This window comes from Nicotiana tomentosiformis, chromosome 2, assembly GCF_000390325.3.
Source record: "Nicotiana tomentosiformis chromosome 2, ASM39032v3, whole genome shotgun sequence".
Taxonomy (NCBI): domain Eukaryota; kingdom Viridiplantae; phylum Streptophyta; class Magnoliopsida; order Solanales; family Solanaceae; genus Nicotiana; species Nicotiana tomentosiformis.
In genome coordinates, this window is record NC_090813.1 from 160165584 (window position 1) to 160190368 (window position 24785).

Sequence of the window (24785 nt, forward strand, 5' to 3'; positions counted from 1 at the left end):
GAACGCATAGAGTAAAACTTGGGCTACGACAGTTTGGGCTTCGCGGTCGCGAGGGATTTTCTGCGATCGCTGTGAAGAAATCACTGGGAGGACATGAATTTAATACGGGACATAGGTTCATTCTCTCACTTTTCACTTGGGTTGGACAATTTTTGGAATTCTTTTGAAGAGAAATTTTTTCAAGCATCACAAGGTAAGTGATTTCTACAAATTATGAGTTAGATACATAGATTATGGGTAGATTTAATATAGAAATTGTGGAACTTTTGGAATTTTTATGGAAGAACCTAGGGTTTAGTAAAATAAAATTTGACCACGAAATTGATTATGGAATTGAGAACAAGTTATATATTTGAGTTCGTAATGTCATGTGTAGTATTTATTTTCGAAAATTTCCGAAATTCGGGCATGTCGGCCAGGGGTTGACTTTTGTGGGCTTTCCGAGTTGGGTTTAGAAATTACTCTAATAGTTAATTATGAACTTTTGAGCTTATATTGATTGATTTGTACGACCTTTGTCTAGTTTTGGGTTGCTCGGCATCGATTTGAGGCTACTAGTGAGGTTTGAAAGCCAAGTAGTGAGCTTGGAAGCGAGGTAAGTCTCTTGTCTAATCTTGTAAGAGAGAATTATCCCCGTAGGTACTTTAATTGTTGTGTGCTACTTGTTATAGGTGCTATGTATGTATAAGGTGATGAGAGTTCGCGCGTAGCTAGACTCATGCTTATGTCCGGGTAGAATTAAATCCACACCATGCCTTAAATGCACTATTGGACTTCAACTTATTTGTTTAATTATTTGAATTTATGACCGAGAGTGAGACAAGAATAAATAAACTGACTGGGCATCTTACTTGAGATTTTTGTGAAATAATTGGTGAGTGGTAGTTTTGTGTCTTCTCGAATCGCAGGTATCATGGCGAGTCAGAGAGTTTCTCTACTTTTATGAGATCAGATCGTTCGCCTCGGCAGCATGATTGTAACACTACTCTTATGAGATCGGGTCGTTCGCCTCGGCAGTATCGTAAGCTATTCTCATGGGATTGAGACTTTCGCCTTGGCAGTATAGTGAGTTACTCTTATAGGATCGGGTCGTTCGCCTCGGCTGTATTATGAAACATTATTCTTGTAATGACCCGACTTGTCGTTTTAAGAATTTATGCCCCGTTCAGTGACTTAAGGCCTTGAGCAGCCTCGTAATATGTATTATGACCCGCGTGTGTGGTCAAGTTTGATTTACGGATGATTCTGAGTGATTTGGGACACTTAGTCCCTAAGACAGAAGCTTAAGTCTTAGGATTTTGACCGTAGTCAGAACTGTGTGAAAATGACTCTGGAATGGAGTTTCGTCGGCTCCGTTAGCTCTGTTGGATAATTTTGGACTTAAGAGCGTGTCCGGACTGTGAATTTGAGGGCTGTAGCTGATTTAAGCTTGAAATGGCGAAAGTTAAATTTTTGGAGTTTTGGACCGGAAGTGGACTTTTTTGATATCGGGGTCAGAATGCGATTCCGAGAGTTGGAACAACTCCGTTATGTTATTTGGGACTTGCCTGAAAAATTTGACGTCATTCCGGGTTGGTTTGATAGGTTTCGGCACAAGTTTTAGAAGTTGGAAGTTTTGGAAGTTCATGGGTTCGATTCATGGTGCGGTGCATAGTTTTGACGTTGTTTGATGTGATTTGAGACCTAGAGCAAGTCCGTGTTAGGTTATGGAACTTGTTGGTATGTTTGAACGGGGTCCTGGGGGCCTCGGGTGAGTTTCGGATGTGCTACGGGTCATTTCCCTCCTATTTTGAACTGCTGTTCTGTCTTCTGGTGTTCTTCTTCGCGAACGCGAAGAGTATCTCGCGTTCGCGAAGTGTTGCTGCTGACCACCCCATATTTCTTCTTCGCGTTCGTGTTCAACCTCTCGCATTCATGAAGGTTTGCCTTTTTCCTCCATCTTGTTCGCGATTAGCCACTCGCGTTCGCGAAACCCTTTATGGCAGCCTCATATTTCTTCTTCATGTTCGCGTTCAACGTCTCGCGTAGGTTTTGTCCCTTGTTTTTCGCGTTCGCGAAGGGTTTTTCTGGACAGCCTTACCTTCCTTCTTCGCAAATGCGAGCCTTTCTCCGTGTTCGCGATGCTTTCAAACCTGGGCAGATTATAAGTTTTCCAAATCGAGGGTTAGGCCATTCTTATCATATTTTGACTTGTAGAGCTCGGTTTTGAGCGATATCTTGTGGGTTTTTCAAGCAAATCTATTGGGTAAGTGTTCTTCACCTAGAATCTATTTATTTCCATGATTCTATCTTTATGTTTATCATTTAAATTGTGTTTTGGGTTGAGGAAAAGGGTGATTTTTGAAGAAAAAATTCAAAATAAAAAATCACGATTTGAGGGACGAAATGGTATCAGAATTTGATAAAATTGATATTGTTGAACTCGTATCGGAATGGGTGTTCGGATTTCATGAAAATTTCGCTGGGTTCCGAGAGGCGGGCCCCGCGTTGACTTTTGTTGACTTTTTAGAATAAAATTTTAAGTCGACGTATTATTATCCGAAATTATTTTCGATGAATTTTAATGAAGTTATACAATTAATTTGGATAGATTTGAACGGCCCGGAGGTCAATTCAAGCAAGAAGTCGATTTTGGAATATCGACATAACTTCAAAGAGGTAAGTGTCTTGCTTAACCTCAAGTGGGAGAATTTCCCCTTAGGCATTGAGTCTTATGTGCAATTTGTGTTATTGAAAACCATATACGCGAGGTGACGAGTACGTACTTGGTTTATATGTGCAAATTTTATTGAGTTTAAGTCTTGAGCATATTGTGTAGTAAATTAGATAATTGTTGGCATATATTTAATCATCTACTTGTTGTGCCTAAATCCTTGTTGTTGACTATGTTGTTATATGACAATTTGATGTGATTGTTATTTGATTATTTATGAAATTTCGTGAATTTGCTGGTTTGATAATTATTGGAATTTAATTTCATTTTAGATTTTTCCCCTGCAAACAATTAATTAAATGAGCTTAAGAAGAGGTGTTTATATAATTATTAAAAATTTGAAATTAATTATAGTAAAATGTGATTATTTTTGGGTGTTGTACGCATTGTGTGGAGATTTTGGCTATTTGTTATGAAATTAATTGACTTGGTTGTAGCTTTGGAATTTGGTTGTGGTAATTGGACAAATTGTGATATGAATTGATTTTTGTTATGTTGCTGTGATAATTTTCCGTGTAAATTGTTGTGTTGTGTGAGTTGTTATTTTGGGGAGATAAGGGTGGCATTTCACCGTTGATATTATATGGGTATAAGGGTGGCATTTCACTATTGTGTTTGTTGGAATATTGTCTGGGCGAAGCGATAAGGGTAGCTATAGGAGCGATAAAGGTGGCAATAAGAGCGATAAGGGTGGCTATTGATATTGTCTGGGCGAAAAAATAAGGGTGGCTATAGGAGTAATAAGGGTGGCAATATGAGCGATAATGGTGACTATTGTCAGGGACGATATGTGATGATGTGGGGTTGTGGTGTTGATAATTTTCATGTGATGTTATGATTTTCTTGTGTTTATTTTTATACCTTGTGCAATTTGTCTTGTTGTTGGTAAATTGATAAACAATATGATTTATGTTGAAATTGAGAGCCTGTGGCTGTTGCCAGGCGAATTATAAAATAAAATGTGGGCACGAGGTGCCGTGAGTAAATAATGAGGATATTTGGCACGTGAACTGTCCGTGCAGTTGTGATATGAAATGTGGGCACGAGGTGCTGTGATGAAATAATAATGATAATTGGCACGTGAATTGTCCGTGCAGTTGTGATATGAAATGAGGGCACGAGGTGCTGGGAAAATATGATAATTTAATTATGGGCACGAGGTGCCGTGAAAAAATAAAAATGGGCTTAGACCCGTATTTTTATGATTATTAAATGAGGTGTCACATGGTGCCTTTTTTATTGAAAGAATTATATTCAAAATATTTATTTGGAAGGATTTTTACTTAGAAAGTATTATATGAAAGAATTGTATTTGAAAGATATTTATTTGAGGAAATTATATTTGAAAAGATTTATTGAAAGAATTATATATGAAAAATAATTATTTGAGAAAATTATATTTAAAAGAGAGTTATCTGGAAGAATTATATGAGAAAGACATTTATTCGAAGGACTTGATTTAATTGGGTGTAATTGTGCTTATTAATTGTTGAGTGATATTAATGTTATTCTTGTTGTCTGTTGTGCATATAACTGGTTGCTTTATCCTGCCCTTATTATTATTTTTTTTCTATTATTTTGTATATTATATTGTACAGATTATTAGACTAGTGAGTGTCTTGATTGTACCTCGTCTCTACTCCATTGAGGTTAGTCTTGATAGTTACTGGGTACCGACCATAGCGTGCTCATACTACACTTCTGCACATTTTTGTGCAGAGCCAGGTATTGGAGATACCAGACTTGAGCGGAGTTAAAACGAGTTCGTAAGGATTCAAGGTAGAGCTGCTTGGTCGTCGCAGTCCCTTGTAGTCATTTCATTTTATTGTACTGTTAACTTGTAATCAAACAGTATTGTATATTCGGTCCTCGTGATCATTCTATGTATCCAGTTAGAGTTCGTGACTCAGTACTACCAGTCTTGGGAAGTTGCATATTCATATTTGTTCCGCTGTCAGTTTTGATTATCTTGTTTAAAAAAGAAATGGCTTCAAAATGTAATTGAAATCAGCTTACCTAGTCTCAGAGACTAGATGCCATCACGACGCATGTGGTGGGATTTTGGTTCGTGACAAGTTCGTATCAGAGCTCTAGGTTCATAGGTTCTACGAGTCATGAACGTGTCTAGTAGAGTCACGAACGTGTCTAATCGGTACGGAGAATTCTGTACTTATCTTCGAGAGGCTACAAAACTGTTAGGGAATTTCCATTTCTTTTATTCCCATCGTGCGAAATTTGTTGAATTTGGAATTTGAGCCTTTGTATCTCTATTCTCTCACAGATGGTGAGGACACGTGCTACCAGGTTAGCTGAGCAGACATCCGCTCATAATGCTAGGGCTGCAAAAGGCCGGGGCTGAGGTAGAAGTCGAGGAAGGGCACGTGCTGCGACTAGAGCACCTGCCAGAACAACAGTTGGGGAGCCACCAATAGCTCCAGTTGGGGGATAGGTACCAGAAGCACCTGTTGTTACCCCAGGACTTCAAGAGACTTTAGCACAGTTCCTGAGTATGTTTGGTACATTAACTCAGGCGAGATTGATCTCTGTTGCACCAAACATTCCGCAGATTGGGGGAGTAGCTCAGACTTCTACCACAACTCCAGAGCAACAGGTTCACGTTGGTCAGGTTCCAGGTGCAGTACCGGTATAACCTGTTATTCCGGTTTGGCCTGAGGTTAGGCCAAAGGCATCAGAAGAAGAACAAAAGAGACTTGAAAGGTTTAAGAGGTATAGTCCACCTACTTTTAGTGGCACAGCTACATAGGATGCCCAAGGATTTCTAGAAAATTGTCATCGTATTCTCCGTACCATGGGTATTGTGGAAGTGAGCGGAGTTGCCTTTACTACATTTCAACTGTCAGGCGTGGTGTATCGGTGGTGGCAAATCTATGAAGAAGGTAGAACAGCCGATGTCACACCACCAACTTGGGCTCAAATTTTGAAAATGTTCTTGATATAGTTTGTTCCCCAGACTCTCAGAGATGCGTGGCGCATAGAGTTTGAACGGTTGTGTCAGGGCACTATGACAGTGTCAGAATATGCTATCAGGTTCAGTGAGTTAGCCCGTCATGCATGATGTTTGGCATATTTCGATATGTGTTGATGTTACTTTACCCATGTTTTAACTGCTTCTTGATGTTATTTGATCTTTAAAATGCCCAACATGGTTTAATTATTGGTTTTATGACTAATTGAGTTGTGTGTGGTGAATTAGGGTGTTTGGAGTGCAAAAATATGAATAAAAGGTGCTCTAGGTAGAGGAAGAGAGATTGGATGCGTCGCATCCAATCTAGAAAAAGATCAGATTTCGTGCACCCTTAGCAGTGAAGTCGGCCCATAGCGTCCACCGTAGCATCCGAAGCTGAGAAGTGGAGGACGAGGTGGATGCGACGCATCCACCCTAGCATCAATCCCTGAAGCTGATTTGGATTAGAAATAGGAGAACTTTGGCCCACGACTTTGGTACGCAATATATAAGCCAAAAACGCCTCTTTTAGGTCATCTAACATATTGGGAAGAGGGAAAAAGCCACGACAAAGCTGTGGAGGCCGGAATTCATCAAGTTTCTTCTTTCTCCCACCAAACTTAGTAATTTTTATGTTTCTTTATATGATTTGTTGTTTGGCTACCATGTCTATGTGGAGCTAAACTTCACGTTCTAGGGTTGTGGTTCTTTCATGACTATTGTTATTCGGATATTGATTTTGACTTCTTGATTTATCATATTAGTTTATTTATTCAATCTTGCACTTAATTATTTAATTGCTTGATCACCAATTGAATATTATCTACGAATCTAGAATTGAACTCGAAAGTGGGAATTCTATATTGCATATAGGATTGAGTAGGGCAAGTTCTTGAACTCGGGCATCGGGGAACGGATTCGTGGTTAGGATAGACATATACCTAATTGCCTTGCTTGGTTGATTTACAGGAATTATAAATGCGTTCTTGTTGATTCTAACTCCATAGACATATAGGCGTTAGGTTAGCTTGAACAGGCGAGTAAGAACTCGACAGATTCTTATGAGCAATATTAACCCTGTCAACCAATAAGCTAGATAAATTAGTCGGTCAATTCAATTGAAGAATACAATAGGATTGTTAGATAGCCCATAACCCTAGATCGTTTTCATTACATTGATATCATAAAAATCTGCTCTTTCTCTGTTCAAAGTTTATTATTTATATTTTTTTATTTAATTAGTTTAGAATAAAATATTTTTAGGTTTAATTCTTGTTTAGATAATTAGGATAGTCTAATTTAGTTAATAGTTAATCATAAGTCCTCGTGGGTTCGACATCCGACTTTTAGTCACTTGATTACTTGACGACCGCGTATACTTGCGTGAGTGTGTTTGGTCGCAACAAGTTTTTGGCGCCGTTGCCGGGGACTTAGAAATTTGCTATTTTTCTAGATTAGACATTTTTTTTATCTATTCATGTTTTTTTTTATTATTTTATTTTAGTTAGTATTTTTTATTTATTTTAGCATGGCATCTTGGAATAAAAATTGTTCGAATGATGGTTATTCTTATTTTGATGATCCTTGTCCATATTGTGGAGGACCCCACTGGTGGAAAAATTGTCAGAATGTTCCCAGGAGCGAGTTGTGCGCACAATCTCAATCCTTTGAGTGGAATATTTGTAATATGTGTGGTGGTCAAGATGGCCATTGGGATGGTTGTCCTAATTTTGTTCATCCTTCTCTGAGCCCTTATTATGATCTTTCTAATGATATTTCTGAGTTTGATAGGGGCAATGAAGTGCAGGATATGGAGCCTGATGCATATATTAGGGATATTCTGAGGCAAGTAGCAGAGCAACAGGATGAACTCAAAAAAGATATGAAAAGAATGAGGGCAGCAATCACAAGAATGAAGGCCAATATGGAAGAATTGAATGAAGAGATCGAGTACCAGCAAGAGAAAATTTTTGAAAAAGAGGAGATTTTGAGCCAAACTTGGCAGGCAGAACAGGCTGAAAAGTTAGAAATATATGAAGCTCAACATGAGGAACTTACTGATGGGATGAGACACTTTATAGAGGGAAGATCTAAACTGGGACAAGGGATCTATAAATTTGTCACTACTATTCACGACTTGCAAGATAAATTAAATGCAAAGGTTGTTGCGTCTATCGCCCAACAAAATAGTAATGAGTTGTCAGAAGCTGAAAAGGAGCTTATACGCCAAATTGAGGAGCTAAAAGTGGAGAGCCAATCATTCGAGCATATTTCTGTTGATGATGCCCATGTTGAGAAAAGTACACTAGAGCCATGCGAGGTAGCAGATAATGTTATATTTGAAGACTCTAATGTGTGCACATATGAGGATATAAATAGTAATACAATTCTAAAGTTGGGGCGTGTTGGTCCTCATTCTAAACATTTTTCGACATTGTATTTGGATGATGACATGGAAATCGAGTCATCTAAGCCTTTGGAGGAGTCAATGGAAGAGGAACATGATGCCTATATTTTTGAATTTGTCATGCCAAAAAGCAAAAAATACATTCCTCATCTAAAGGCCGAGAAGTGTAGAGTGAAAAATTTATTACTTGGCCTGGTTATCTTTGTAGCCCCACCACTGGAGCATAGCCGCAAACTGGATGCCATGTTAGGGGCTCAATTCATAAGTTCGAGGTGGAGGCAAAAAGTGGTTCACGTCGTGCCGCTACGTTAAATCAGGCGCTTGTTGGGAGGCAACCCAGCGTTACTGCTTTCTTTTATTTTTGTTTACTTTTTATTTTATTTTATTTTTATTATTTTGTAGTATTTATTTTTGTTTTGTAGGATTATGAGCATAGGAAGCAAAGCCATTAGAAGAGTGCAAAAGCGAGCTAGATGGTGAGGACTAAGTGTGGGGTGCCCACACAAAGGACGATGCCTGGGGAAGTCTGAGTACCTCGTGAGCCGCTATTGCTTCGGCCTTTGGCCTACCAGGGAGTCTCGTTTACCCTTTTATTATTTATAATGTGCATTGAGGACATTGCAAAATTTTAAGTGTGGGGTGAGGAGATCGTTTGGATAAGTTTCTGTGCTATTTTAGCTTAGTTGTAGTACTCATTCTTAAGTGTAGTAGCTTTTGTGAAGGAAAAAAAAAATAAAATGAAAAATTAGAAAAATTGGACTTTTCCCGACGATTGATCTCCTAGACAGTTTTCTTGAGGGATTAAAGTCTAAAAAAAAATCCAAAATATATCTTTTAGCTTTCTTTAGGTAGTAATAATCCCCTGTGGTTTTTCTTTGTGCCTCGGTTCTTTTCCATGGGATGTAGTTTGAACCGGGTAGTTTTTTTCTTTCCGAGTAGATTAGGAATTTAGGGAATAAAAGGAGCAAGAATGATGAACCTAGGCGCCCTTGACTTGTTTGATAGTAACATATTTATACTTTCGCATGTGTAGTATCTTCTGTATGATTTGAAATTATTGATGATGCCTTGTTAAAATGGATAGCATGTTTTGTGGCGCTTATTTCTCATTTTCTTGACTTGTGTTCACTTTGCGCTTAATGCTTAATATCTCGTGGCTCCGTGAATACTTGCATTACTTGAGAGTCGGAATGTAACCGTCCTTAATGAGTCATGTGCCATGTGTGGTGAGGTTTTTGTGTAGTCCATGTATTGTACTTGTGTCTAGAACTTGCCCGGTATGTGAGTTGAAGCAAAATTTTAGGTGATGCTCGGTTTGAAAAATAATTTTAGGCTTTCTTTGATCTTTTTGAGCTTATTGCTTATCACAAATAAAATCTATCCCTAGTTAACCCTTTTGAGCCTGTAGACCTTTTATTTGGTACCCACATTACAAGCCTATACCCTTTTTATTCTTAATTGACATTGTTTTGATCCTTTTACCTCTTAAAGCACTTTAATTGTTAGATGAGCGCTAAAAGAAGTAAGAAGGGACTAAGTGTGGGGTGACTTTTGAGTGGAACCAATGAAAGAAAGAAGGGTGCACTTATTTTGTAAAATAATACACCACTAGCGGAAATTAAAAGAAGAAAAAAAAGAAGAGAAAAATCTGGAAAAAAAAGAAAGAAAAATATAAATGAATAAATTGTTATCTTGTTCTTGCTAGTGGGTATGAATTAAAGTAGTGCTTAAAGAAAAGGGGACTGTTTTGGGGGTGATATTGTTTGTGAAATTGAAGTGGTGTTGAAAAATTTGCGCTTAAAGTAATTTTGTGATGTATTAAAGTGCTTAGGAGGGTGAGTCACTATTCCTTAAATATATCCTACCCGTCCCTTAGCCCACATTACAACCATGAAAAAGTCCTAATTGATTTTAGATCGAGCGAGCTTACATTAGTAGAGATTTACATTAAGGGCAAGCCTATGGTACTAATTTCATGCATGTGACTTCTTTGTGAGAGTGAGCGATTTTCTTTGATATATGTGAGTCATTAAAATATATTTGATCATGAGATTCGAATGTGTGGATTGAACTCGCTCTATTGTTCTTGTTGTGAGGGCACATGGTTTCACGAGGGATAGGTAACGTTATTAGACTTCTCTATGATGTTGGGTGTTCAAGCCATGAGTACATAGTGACATTGAGTCGGTTTTTGAGGTTAGGGTTGTTGTGAGCATGTTGTCTTTGTTCGAATATGTTTAAAGAAGGGCATAAGTAAAGGGAAGTGTATGTGATGCATAGTCTAGAGCCTAATTGTTGCAAATAACCATGGTCATAGGTGCAGTGTGCTTTGAATGATAAGAGCTTAATTTTGTTTCGTCTACTATATGATGGTTTGTTCGAGGACGAACAAAGGTTTAAGTGTGGGGTAGTGATGTTTGGCATATTTCGATATGTGTTGATGTTACTTTACCCATGTTTTAACTGCTTCTTGATGTTATTTGATCTTTAAAATGCCCAACATGGTTTAATTATTGGTTTTATGACTAATTGAGTTGTGTGTGGTGAATTAGGGTGTTTGGAGTGCAAAAATATGAATAAAAGGTGCTCTAGGTAGAGGAAGAGAGATTGGATGCGTCGCATCCAATCTAGAAAAAGATCAGATTTCGTGCACCCTTAGCAGTGAAGTCGGCCCATAGCGTCCACCGTAGCATCCGAAGCTGAGAAGTGGAGGACGAGGTGGATGCGACGCATCCACCCTAGCATCAATCCCTGAAGCTGATTTGGATTAGAAATAGGAGAACTTTGGCCCACGACTTTGGTACGCAATATATAAGCCAAAAACGCCTCTTTTAGGTCATCTAACATATTGGGAAGAGGGAAAAAGCCACGACAAAGCTGTGGAGGCCGGAATTCATCAAGTTTCTTCTTTCTCCCACCAAACTTAGTAATTTTTATGTTTCTTTATATGATTTGTTGTTTGGCTACCATGTCTATGTGGAGCTAAACTTCACGTTCTAGGGTTGTGGTTCTTTCATGACTATTGTTATTCGGATATTGATTTTGACTTCTTGATTTATCATATTAGTTTATTTATTCAATCTTGCACTTAATTATTTAATTGCTTGATCACCAATTGAATATTATCTACGAATCTAGAATTGAACTCGAAAGTGGGAATTCTATATTGCATATAGGATTGAGTAGGGCAAGTTCTTGAACTCGGGCATCGGGGAACGGATTCGTGGTTAGGATAGACATATACCTAATTGCCTTGCTTGGTTGATTTACAGGAATTATAAATGCGTTCTTGTTGATTCTAACTCCATAGACATATAGGCGTTAGGTTAGCTTGAATAGGCGAGTAAGAACTCGACAGATTCTTATGAGCAATATTAACCCTGTCAACCAATAAGCTAGATAAATTAGTCGGTCAATTCAATTGAAGAATACAATAGGATTGTTAGATAGCCCATAACCCTAGATCGTTTTCATTACATTGATATCATAAAAATCTGCTCTTTCTCTGTTCAAAGTTTATTATTTATATTTTTTTATTTAATTAGTTTAGAATAAAATATTTTTAGGTTTAATTCTTGTTTAGATAATTAGGATAGTCTAATTTAGTTAATAGTTAATCATAAGTCCTCGTGGGTTCGACATCCGACTTTTAGTCACTTGATTACTTGACGACCGCGTATACTTACGTGAGTGTGTTTGGTCGCAACAATGCACCTATCTTAGATCCGACAATCAGAGAACGGGTCCGCAGATTCATTGAGGGGCTCGATTATGATATTAAAATGTGTATGGCTCGAGAGTTGCAAACTGATGTTCCATTTCAACAAGTAGTGGAGATTGTAAGGAAGATTGAGGGTGTTTTAGGCGAGGAAAGGGAGTCTAAGGAGGCCAAAAGGTCTCGAAGATCTGGAGGGTTCAGTGGATTTTACTCTTCAGCTAGAACCCATTATAGTGGAGGCTCGAGCAGCCGGTCATCTCAGTCTGCACATCAGATTACTCAGGGTGCTCCAGTTTATAGTGCACCACCGACACGAGATTCTTACAGTGGTTATTCCAGTTATTTGGCACAGACTCACTACGAGCAGCCGCGACCTTAGAGGGGTTGTTATGAGTGTGGTGATACTAGGCATATCATGAGAGATTGTCCCAGACTTGGGAGGGGCGGATTTCATCAGAACACTCCAGCTACAAGCTTTATTCCAGCTGATACTCCACGTGCACAGTCATCTAGAGGTGGAGGACAGACGGGTAGTGGGCACCTAAGAGGTGGAGTCTCGACCCGTTGATATAATCGCTATGTTTTGGCTGAGGCCAATACATGAGATGGTGTTGTTATAGTTACGGTCCTGATTTTATTATAAAAGGATATTTTCCTTAATTTGATTCGGTTCTGAATATTGAGGTGAGTCCTCCTATTATGCTCCACTTATGGGTGAGCTTCGTAAATTTGTGACCCACTTATATATTTATCCCTGTGGAGAGATTTAAAGATGTGAGACCGTGTATGTCATTTTATTTTTGGTACACCATTGAGGGCTATAAGCCCAAAAGTAATTTTTATTATTCATTACAACGGCTTAAATGTGTTTCGGAATAATTGATTCCAATTTTTATGAATTATATGTTCTACTGGTATGAGGGTTCATTATATGTTGTGAAAATTATTTATGAAATATATTGAAAAGAAGAAAGAAAGCAAATTGAAAATTTTAGTTGGCACAATGTGCAACATATTTGTGATTCGGAGTTGAGGATGAGATCCTCGCATTTTTTCATGATGTGAAATATTTAAACCGGGCTGCAAGCCGCGGTGGAAGTTATGTAAGGACGAGGTCCTTGTGGTGAAATATTTATGAGTTTAAAAATTTTCCCTTTGTGAAATTTAATTGTACAATAGTATTAATAGAGAGTCATGCCTGTTAGGCTTATTTGATAATTCTTGTATATTTTTCTGTGCATATTCAACCATTTCCGTGCTGTAAATATTGAGTTTTAACCTATGAGATGAGTGCCCAGGTGGCGTTAAATGTGACTCATTAATCCGAGTAAGCAATCATGAGGTCTTCATGCCTCACATTCTGTTGTCAGTGTTGTGAAAATTCGAAATGAGGTGGTGGTTAATATGATATTAATTGATGATGCTGGAATTAATTATGAACAACTTTTAAGATCAGAGATGTGGTGATGAGCATACATATGATGTGCTTCATGTTCTGATATCATTATGTTAATGCAGTGCTTGTAATGCTGAGATTGGTGTTATTGATATATACCTTGTGGTGTTTTGTTGGGTTGTGGATGTATTGTTAGGAGTTGTTTTGGTGTTACTCTGGCAGGTGGATAGGCCCAATTACAGGGGAGACTCTGCCGAAATTTCTAAAAAATTTGGGAGTTAGTAAAATTTGAAGTATTGAGAATTGCAAAGGAAGAGATAAATATGTTATGTGTTTGAGGGTGAATGAACCTAAGCGGGGGAAAAATGTAGCAACCCAGAGAAAGTTTTGAAGTACTTCAACACTATCAAGAAAATTGATGTGTGCGTAGGCACGAGTTGCTATAGCCAGTTGAGACTAATACCGTGCGTTGTTGTGAAAAAGCAGACCTTTTGAAATGTTGGAGTGTAAGAAATTGATCTTAAAGTTTACAAATATGGATAAAAGAAATAATCTCAAATGAGATGATGTTGTCAGGATTATCTCAAATGCAGTAACGTGGGATCAACCGTGAGTATATGTGTAAAAGTAAAATCATCAATTTGGTAACCGCAAAATAATTCTTAGCACGCTCGAGGACGAACGTTTGTTTAAGAGGTGGAGAATGTAACAACCCGGCTTGTTGTTTTAAGAATTTACGCCCAGTTCAGTGACTTAAGGTCTCGAGAATCCTCGCAATATGTATTATGACCCGCGCGTGTGGTCGAGTTTGATTTACGGATGATTCGGAGTGATTTGGGACACATAGTCCCTAAGACACAAGCATAAGTCTTAGGATTTTGACCGTAGTCAGAATTGTGTGAAAACGACTCTGGAATGGAGTTCCGTCGGTTCCGTTAGCTCCGTTGGGTGATTTTGGACTTAGGAGCATGTCCGGACTGTGAATTTGAGGTTTGTAGCTGATTTAAGCTTGAAATGGCGAAAGTCGAATTTTTGGAGTTTTGGACCGGAAGTGTAATTTTTGATATCGGGGTCGAAATGCGATTCCGAGAGTTAGAACAACTCCGTTATATTATTTGGGATTTGCCTGCAAAATTTGACGTCATTCCAGGTTGGTTTGATAGGTTTTAGCACGAGTTTTTGAAGTTCATGAGTTCGATTCATTGTGCGGTTCGTAGTTTCAACATTGTTTGATGTGATTTGAGACCTCGAGCGATTCCATGTTAGGTTATGGAACTTGTTGGTATGTTTGGATGGGGTACCGGGGGCCTCGGGTGAGTTTCGGATGGGCTACGGGTCATTTCCCTCCTATTTTGAACTGCTGTTCTGTCTTCTGGTGTTCTTCTTCGCGAACACGAAGAGTATCTCACGTTCGCGAAGTGTTATTTCTGACCACCCCATATTTCTTCTTCACTTTCGCATTCAACCTCTCGCATTCGTGAAGGTTTGCCTTTTTCCTCCATCGCGTTCGTGATTAGCCACTCGTGTTCGCAAAGCTCTTCATGGTAGCCTCATATTTCTTCTTCATGTTCGCGTTCAACGTGTCGCGTTCACGTTGGTTCCATCCCTTGTTTTTCGCGTTCGAACTCCTTCCCTCGTGTTCACGAAGGGTTTTTCTGGACAGCCTTACCTTCCTTCTTCGCGAATGCGAGCCTTTCTCTGCGTTCGTGATGCTTTCAGACTTGGGCAGGTTATAAGTTTTCCAAATCGAGGGTTAGGCCATTCTTATCACATTTTGACTTGTAGAGCTCGATTTTGAGCGATTCCTTGTGGGTTTTTCAAGCAAATCGATTGGGTTAGTGTTCTTCACCTAGAATCTATTTATTTCCATGATTCTATCTTTATGTTTATCGTTTAAATTGTGTTTTGAGTTGAGGAAAAGGGTGGTTTTTGAAGAAAATTTTCAAAATGAAAAATCACGATTTGAGGGACGAAATGGTATTGGAATTTGATAAAATTGATATGGTTGAACTCGTATCGGAATGGGTGTTCGAATTTCATGAAAATTTTGTCAGGTTCCGAGAGGCGGGCCTCGCGTTGACTTTTGTTGACGTTTTGGAATAAAATTTTAAGTCGACGTATTATTATCCGGAATTGTTTCCGATGAATTTTAATCAAGGTATACAATTAATTTGGATAGATTTGAACGGCCCGGAGGTCAATTCAAGCAAGAAAGCGATTTTGAAATATCGGTATAACTTCAAAGAGGTAAGTGTCTTGCTTAACCTCGAGTGGGGAAATTTCCCCTTAGGCATTGAGTCTTATGTGCAATTTGTGTTATTGAAAACTATGTACCCGAGGTGACGCGTTTGTACTTGGTTTATATGTGCAAAATTTATTGAGTTTAAGTCTTGAGCATATTGTGTAGTAAATTGGATAATTGTTGGCATATATTTAATCATCTACTTGTCGTGCCTAAATCCTTGTTGTTGACTCTGTTGTTATATGACAATTTGATGTGATTGTTATTTGATTATTTATGAAATTTCGTGCATTTGCTGGTTTGATAATTAGTGGAATTTAATTTCATTTTGTATTTCCCCTGCTAACAATTAATTAAATGAGCTTAAGAATAGGTGTTTATATAATTATTGACAAATTGATTTTTATGAAGACTTTGCTTTCTGCTGAGTAATTTCTTTCTCTATTGATTGTTTTTGGGTGTTGTACGCATTGTGTGGAGCTTTTGGCTATTTGTTGTGAAATTAATTGACTTGGTTGTAGCTTTGGAATTTGGTTGTGGCCATTGAAAAAAATTGTGATATGAATTGATTTTTGTTATGTTGCTGTGATAATTTCCCGTATAAATTGTTGTGTTGTGTGAGTTGTTATTTTGGGGAGATAAGGGTGGCATTTCGCCGTTGATATTATGTGGGTATAAGGGTGGCATTTCACTGTTTTTGTGTTTGTTGGAATATTGTCTGGGCGGAGCAATAAGGGTGGCAATATGAGCGATAAGGGTGGCTATTGATATTGTCTGGGCGGGGCAATAAGGGTGGCTATAGGAGTGACAAGGGTGGCAATAGGAGCGATAAGGGTGACTATTGTCAGGGACGATATGTGATGATGTGGGGTTGTGGTGTTGATAAATTTCATGTGATGTTTTGATTTTCTTGTGTTTATGAAATGATAATGATAATTGTCACGTGAATCGTCCGTGGAGTTGTCATATGAAATGAGGGCACGAGGTGCCGGAAAAATATGATGATTTAATTTTGGGCACGAGGTGCCGTGGAAATATGAAAATGGGATGGGCCCCGTATTTTTATGATTATGAAATGAGGTGTCACATGGTGACTTTTTAATTGAAAGAATTATATTCAAAATATTTATTTGGAAGGATTTTTACTTAGAAAGTATTATATGAAAGAATTGTATTTGAAAGATATTTATTTGAGGAAATTATATTTGAAAAGATTTATTGAAAGAATTATATATGAAAAATAATTATTTGAGAAAATTATATTTAAAAGAGAGTTATCTGGAAGAATTATATGAGAAAGATATTTATTCGAAGGACTTGATTTAATTGGGTGTAATTGTGTTTATTAATTATTGAGTGATATTAATGGTATTCTTGTTGTCTGTTGTGCATATAACTGGTTGCTTTATTCTGCCCTTATTATTATTTGTTTCCTATTATTTTGTATATAATATTGTACATATTATTAGACTAGTGAGTGTCTTGACTGTACCTCGTCTCTACTCCATTGAGGTTAGTCTTGATAGTTACTGGGTACCGACCGTAGCGTACTCATACTACACTTCTGCACATTTTTGTGCAGAGCCAGGTATTGAAGATAACAGAATTGAGCGGATTTAAAGCGGGATCGTAAGGATTCAAGGTAGAGCTGCTTGGTCGTCGCAGTTCCTTGTAGTCATTTCATTTCATTGTACTGTTAACTTGTAATCAAATAGTATTGTATATTCAGTCCTTGTGATCATTCTATGTATCCAGTTTGAGTTCGTGACTCAGTACTACCAGTCTTGGGAAGTTGCATATTCATATTTGTTCCGCTGTCAGTTTTGATTATTTATTTTTTTTAAAAAATAGCTTCAAAATTTAATTGAAATCGGCTTACCTAGTCTTAAAGACTAGGTGCCATCACGATGCCTGTGGTGGGATTTTGGGTCGTGACAATTCTTATGGAATCGGGCCATTCACCTCAGCAGACTCCTACGTAACACTTGAGTTTTGATTTGGTATCGATATTAGTTGATCTTGTGCCTTCGAGGCAGGTTATGGCTTTTTAGTGATTTCTTAATAATTCATGTTAGAAAAATTATTATTAATGGTTATGTATCTCGTTGCTACTTGTTGTATTCCATATCTGTCTACTTTATTTATTTATTTATTTATTATTCCACTAGTAAGTGTCAAAGTCGACCCCCCGTCACTACTTGTTCGAGGTTAGACTAGATACTTACTAGGTACACATTGATTTACGTACTCATACTACACTTATACACTAATTGTGCAAGTACTGAGATAGTTACTTCATGTGGTCATACGGGTGCATAGATGCACTACACGAGGATTTAGTGGTGAGCTTCCTTCCGTATTTCGATCTGCATCACCCAGAGTCTCCTTCTTATCATATTTATTATTTTTGTCTTTTTTATTTGAGACAGTAGCTGTAGTATTTTTTGTGTATTCTACTAGATTGTTCATGCACTTATGACACCTAATTTTAGGGGTTTCTATTAGATGTTCACAGTTGAACCTAATAGTGTTATCACTTTGCTTGATGTATTATTCATACTCGGTGATTTGGTAAAGAAGAACGTATGTTTTCATGAGTCCTAGATTTAATTCTATTTATTGATGAAATTCATGACTTTAAAAGTGAAAATAAATAATTAATTTTGTGGCACATGCGTTGGCTTGCCTAACAATATCGTTGGACGCCATCATGGCCTATTATGGGATTTGGGTCGTGATAGCTTGGTATCAGAGTACTAGGTTCACATAGGTCTCACGAGTCATGAGCAGACCTAGTAGAGTCTTGCTGATCGGTACAGAGACGTCCATACTTTTCTTCGAGAGGCTATAGGGTGTTAGGAAACTTCTCTTTCTTCAGCTCCTATTGTGCAACTGATGTTGTGCTAAATATCTTTCTCTTATTCTCTCACAGATGGTGAGAACGTGCGCGACGACAGTACCCGAAGGCAGATGGGCTGCTCTCCTCGCCGTCAAAGGTAGAGGAAGAGGCCGAGTGGGGGCCACAACTCCTGCTAGAGAACGAGGGCGTCCTATAGTTGCTCTAGTGGTACCTCCAGTGGATCCTGTGGAGGATCCTATTATTGAGGAGCAGGATGAGGTACCTGTAGCCGAGCCAGCCCCAACAAACTTTATGACCGGACCGGGCTTTCAGGAGGTTATGGGCCGTATGGTGCAGTTCATGGATTTTATGACCCAAGCTGGGCTATTTCCAGTAGATCCGTCCATATCTCATACGGGAGGGGGAGCACATATCCCTACCGCTCATTCACTAGGGTAGGCTGCTGCTGTGTATCAGAATACAAGTGCACTACCTATAGGCGGGATTCAGCCGGTTGCAGCGGTTAGAGCAGAGGCTAGACTAACCGCGACCGTTGAGGAGCAGAAGCGATTGGATAGATGGACTAGGCTTTATCCTCCTATCTTTAGCGGTGAGTAGTCAGAGGACCCATAGGATTTCATTGGCTGTTGTAGGGAGAGGCTGCATAACATGGGAGTTGTGAAGTCCAACGGGGTGGACTTCACCATATTTCATCTAGAGGGTAAGGCCTGTAGATGGTGGAAGTATTATCTCTAGAGAAGGCCAGCAGATTCACCTCCCTTGACTCGGGATCAGTTCACACACTTTTTCTTGGAGAAATATATTCCACCTTCATAGAGAGAGGAGCTACGGGGTTAGTTTAAGCGGCTCCGATAGGGTCATATGTATGTGACCAACTACGAGACGAGATTCACTGACATGTCTCGTCATGCGGCTATCATACTCCCCATAGATGTAGAGAGAGTGTGGAGGTTTATTGCCCGAGAGGTAGAGATGGTGACTCCATTCTTCCAGGTTGTGAAGATAGCTCAGAGCATTGAGCGCATTTGCAACCATAACAGAGAGTTCATGTCTAGGGACAAGCGGCCTCGACATTTTGGTGGATTAAGTGGCGCCCCATCTCGAGTCAGGTGTCAGTTCATAAGGGGCCATCCTAGCATGCCCATGCATTCAACATCATAGCCTACTCGGGGTGTTCCAGCGCGACCTTACTGCGGCGCTATTCCAGAGGGTACTTACCATCTGCCAGCTATTTAGGGTTCCTCCAATGGGTATCCTGGTTATCAGGGTCAGACTAAGAGTCAATGGTTCTCCACCCAGAGAGGTTACTTTGAGAGCGGGGTGTTGGGCCATGTGAAGAGGTTTTGTCCCAGACTTCGGAGTAAGGCAGTGCAGCAGGTCCATCGACCTATGATTATCGCACCAACTGCCGCACCACCCATCCGGACAGCCAAAGGCAGAGGGCATATGGGTAGGGGTCACCCTAGAGGTGGAGGCCGGTCAGGTGGCTCTCCGGCTAGATTCTATGCCTTCCCAACAGAACCAGAGGCAGTTGCCTCCAATATAGTGATCACATATATTATTTCTGTCTGCTGTAGGGATGCTTCAGTACTATTTGATCCAGGGTCTACCTATTCCTATATTTCTTCTCTATTTGCTCTTTATCTGGATGTATCTCGTGAGTCCTTGAGTGCTCCTTTATATGTGTCCATGCCCGTGGGCGATTCTGTTGTTGTGGATCGAGTTTACTAGTCATGTGTAGTGACTTTATATGGTTATGAGACCAGGGCAAATCTTCTATTGCTCTATATGATTGACTTCGAGGTTATCCTGCGCATGTACTGGTTGTCTCTGTACCATGCCATTCTCGATTGCCATACCAAGACTGTTACCCTAGCGATGCCAGAGTTGCCTAGGTTGGAGTGGAGAGATTCATTTATTAGTACTTTTAGTCGGATTATTTCTTTCTTGAAGGCTCGACATATGGCCGAGAAGGGTTATTTGGCCTATCTGGCATTTGTTTGTGATACTGATGTGGAAACTCCCACGATAGATTCAATGCATGTGGTGCGGGAGTTTTTCGATGTATTTCCTGCTGATCTACCAGGTATGCCACCAGATCGTGATATCGATTTCGGCATTGATATGGCACCAGGCACCCAACCTATATCCATTCTGCCTTATCGCATGGCTCCAGTGGATTTGAGAGAGTTGAAGGAGCACCTTCAGGAGTTGCTCAAGAAGGGATTCATCAGGTCGAGTGTGTTGCCTTGGGGTGCACCAATATTATTTGTGAAGAAGAAGGATGGGAGTATGCGGATGTGCATTGATTACCGCCAGCTGAACAAAGTTACCATCAAGAATTAGTACCCAATGCCCCACATTGATGATCTGTTTGATCAGCTACATGGTGCTAGAGTGTTCTCGAAGATTGACTTGAGATTTGGGTATCATCAGCTGAGGATTCATGCTTAAGATATTCCGAAGACGATATTCTGGACAAGATATGGGCACTATGAGTTTCTAGTGATGTCTTTCGACTTGGCTAATGCCCCGACATCATTTATGGATTTGATGAATCGGGCGTTCACGCCATATGTTGACTCGTTTGTCATTGTCTTCATTGATGACATATTGATCTACTTGCATAATATGGAGGAGAATGAGCAGCATTTGAGGATAGTGCTTCAGACCTTACGAGAACAAAAAATATTTGTTAAGTTCTCCAAGTGCAAGTTCCAGTTAGATTTTGTGGCTTTCTTGGGGCATTTTGTATTAGGTGAGGGTATTAAGGTGGATCCCAAGAAGATCGAGGCAGTTCAGAGTTTGCCTCGTCCTACCACGACGACGGAGATCAGGAGTTTTTTGGGGCTAGCAGGTTATTATTGTCGATTTATGGAGGGCTTCTTATCTATTGCAGCTAAGCTCAAGACCACATTGACTACGACACCAATGTTGGTTTTTTCCTCCGGTTAGGGATTTTGTAATATGCATTGTGATGCTTCACGCATTGGTTTGGGTTGTGTGTTAATGCAGGAGGGGCGAGTGATTGCATATGCTTCACGTCAGTTGAATCCCCATGAGAACAACTACCATGTGCACGATTTGGAGTTGGCTGCGATAGTCAATGCTCTTAAGATCTGAGGCATTATCTATATGGAGTGTCGTGTGAGGTTTACACCGATCACCGTAGTTTGCAGCATCTGTTTAAGTAGAGGGATATTAATTTTAGGCAACACAGGTGGCTTGAGTTACTGATGGATTATGATATTACCATCCTCTATCATCTATCATCTAGGCAAAGCGAATGTGGTCGCAGATGCCTTGAGCAGAAAGGCTGAGAGTATGGGTAGTTTGGCATTCATTTCAGCAGAGGAGAGGCCATTGGCTTTGGACATTCAGTCTTTAGCTAACTGACTTGTGTGGTTGGATATTTCATTGCCCAACCAAGTTCTTGCATGTGTTGTGGCTCAGTCTTCTTTATTCGAGCGGATCAAGGCTCACTAGCATGATGATCCGCACTTGCTGGTCCTTAGAGAGACAGTGCTATAGGTTGACACCAAGGAGGTTACTATCGGTGATAATGGTATTCTACCGACTCCAGGGTTGCTTATATGTTCCTAATGTTGATGTACTGAGGGAGACGATTCTAGAAGAGGCACACATTTCACGTTATTCTATTCATCCAGGTGCCACGAACATGTATCGTGACCTGAGGCAGCATTAATGGTGGCAGCGAATGAAGAAGGACATAGTTGAGTATATGGCGAGATGTCTGAAGTACCAGAAGGTTATGCACGAGCGCTAGAGGCCAAGTGTCTTACTTCAGCAGATGGTTATACCAGAGCGAAAGTGGGAGCACATCACACTATGGATTTCGTGGTTGGTTTACTGCGGACGTTGAGGAAGCTTGATGCCGTTTGGGTCATTGTTGACATATTGAACAAGTCTACACACTATTCCGGTGATGACTACATACACTTCAGAGAGATTGGCCCAGATTTATATTCAGGAAATCGTCTGGTTGCATGGCGTGCCTATTTCCATCATTTCAGATAGAGGCACTCAGTTCACTTTGCCAAAATCATGTGAATCAAAGTGAAACTTTGCTAAGTTTTTGAAAAATAAGAAATTGAGTTTCGAGAGTTGATTTGGACTCAGATTTTGAAACTAATCACATATATGAACTCGTGGGATCATGGGTAGACAAAATCTACCATATGACCCAGGTTTTGACCGGGCGGGCCCTTTGGAATTTCTGGAGAGCTGTACCGAGTGAGTTGGGTACCCGGGTAAAGCTCAGTAGAACCTTTCATCCGTAGACCAACGGGCAGTCGGATCGGACGGTTCGGATTCTGGAGGATATTCTCAGAGCATGTGTGACTGACTTTGGAGGGCAATGGTATAGATTCTTACTGTTGGATGAGTTTGCTTATAACAACATTAATCAGTCTAACATCGAGATAGCTCCATTTGAGGCCTTGTATGGTCGATGATGTTATTCCCCCATCGATTGGTTTAAGCCTGGCGAGGCTAGGTTATATGGTACTAATTTGGTAAAAGATGCCTTGGATAAGGTAAAGTTGATTTAGGAGTGACTTCGCGTAGCTCAGTCCAGACTGAAGTGTAACACATATCAGAAAGCACATGATTTTTCATTTATGGTAGGCCAGAAGGTCCTTTTGAATGTCTCGCTAATGAAAGGTATCATGAGGTTTAGAAAGAGAGGCAAGTTGAGTCCGAGGTTCATCGGTCCATCCTAGGTGTTGGAGCGAGTTGGAGATGTTGCATACATATTTATTTTGCCTCCTAGTCTATCGGGAGTTCATCCGGTATTCCATGTGTCTATGCTCCGGAGGTACCAAGCCGATAGGTCCTATGTGTTGGATTACAATATAGTTCAGCTAGATGAGAGCTTGGGTTATGAGGAGGATCCAATTGCCATTATTGACAGGTAGGTCCACAAGTTGAGATCTAAGGAGATTTCAGTAGTGAAGGTCCAGTGGAGGGGCCAACCAGTCTAGGAGGCAACTTGGGAGACCGAGGAGGACATGCAGATCAGATATCCACATTTATTTGGCACTTTATGTATGATTCTAAACTCGTTCGAGGACAAACGTTTGTTTAAGAGGTGGAGAATATGATGACCCGACCAGTAGTTTTGCTTTCTAGGTCCCTATTCCCTTATTTAATACTTCTCGTATGTGCTTTTCCTGTTATATGACTTGCGGGGGCGGTTGGTTTGGAAGGATTCAGGTTGAATTCGGAAAACTTAGTTCCATAATAGTGGCATAAGGTGGACAATTTGAGTTGAGTCAACACTTTCTTGAAATTGAGATCTGAAGGTCCCAATAGGTTCGTATGATAATTTTGGACCTGAACGTATGTTCAGATAAAGTATTGGGTGGACCGGGAGCGTATGTTCGGATAAAGTATTGGGTGGACTGGGAGCGTTTCGACGAATAACTTCATTTCTAATCCTATCTAACCTTCTATACCCACACATCCATCTCAACATCCTCATCTCAGCTACTTTTATCTTCTGGACATGAAAGTTTTTGACTGGCCAACATTCTGCCCCATAAAATATGGTCGGTCTAACCACTACTTTGTAGAACTTACTTTTAAGTTTCAGTTACATTATCATGCAAAGCACATGAAGTGAGATTCCACTTCATTCACCTTGATCCAATACGATATGTAACGTCGTCATCAATCTCTCCATCACCTTGTATTATTGACCCAAGGTACTTAAAACTTCCTCTCTTGGGGATGACTTGTGCATCCAGTGTCACATCCATGTCCTGGGTAACGTTGTTGAACTTGAACTCCAAGTACTCCATCTTAGTCTTGCTCAGCTTAAAACTTTAGACTCAAGGGTATATCTCCAAACCTCCAATCTCTCATTAACACCACCCGCGCCTCGTCAATTAGAACTATATCATAACGCAAATAACATACACCATGGCACCTCCCCTTGAATATGCCACATCAATACGTCCATCACCAAGGAAAATAAAAACGGGCTAAGAGCTTATCTCTGATGCATCCCCATTACAATCGGTAAGTGTCCTGAGTCTCCTTCCGCTGTCCTCATCCGTGTCTTAGCTCCATCGTACATGCCTTTAATCACCCTAATGTAAGCTACAGACACACCTTTATCCTCCAAACACCTCCATAGAACCTCTCTCAGAACTTTGTCGTATGCTTTCTCTAGATCAATAAACACCATTTGTAAGTCCTTCTTTATTGCCCTATACTTCTCCACCAATATACTCACCAGATGAATGGATCCCGTAGTCAAACGGCCTAGCATGAAATCGAACGTTTTCTCGAAAATAGATACACTTCTCCTCACTCTCCCTTCTACCACCCTCTCCCAAAAGTTTATCGTACAACTTAGCAGTTTGGTACCCCTATAGTTGTTGCAACTCTGGATGCTCCCTTGCTCTTATACAACGGAATCATTATACTCCACCTCTACTCTTCAGGCATCTTCTTTGTC

At 39.8% G+C, this 24785-nt stretch overlaps 1 protein-coding gene across 1 annotated transcript in view; it reads left to right on the forward strand.

Annotated features, from left to right (window-relative positions):
- The window catches only part of LOC138905946 (uncharacterized), a 30876-nt gene extending 10844 nt beyond the window's left edge, over positions 1 to 20032 (forward strand). Inside the window, exons 4-5 of the mRNA XM_070194460.1 lie at positions 18374 to 18559; positions 19568 to 20032. Coding sequence (XP_070050561.1) covers positions 18374 to 18559; positions 19568 to 20032 — 651 coding nt within the window. The remainder of the gene's footprint in view (positions 1 to 18373; positions 18560 to 19567) is intronic.
- The last annotated feature ends 4753 nt before the right edge of the window (positions 20033 to 24785 follow it).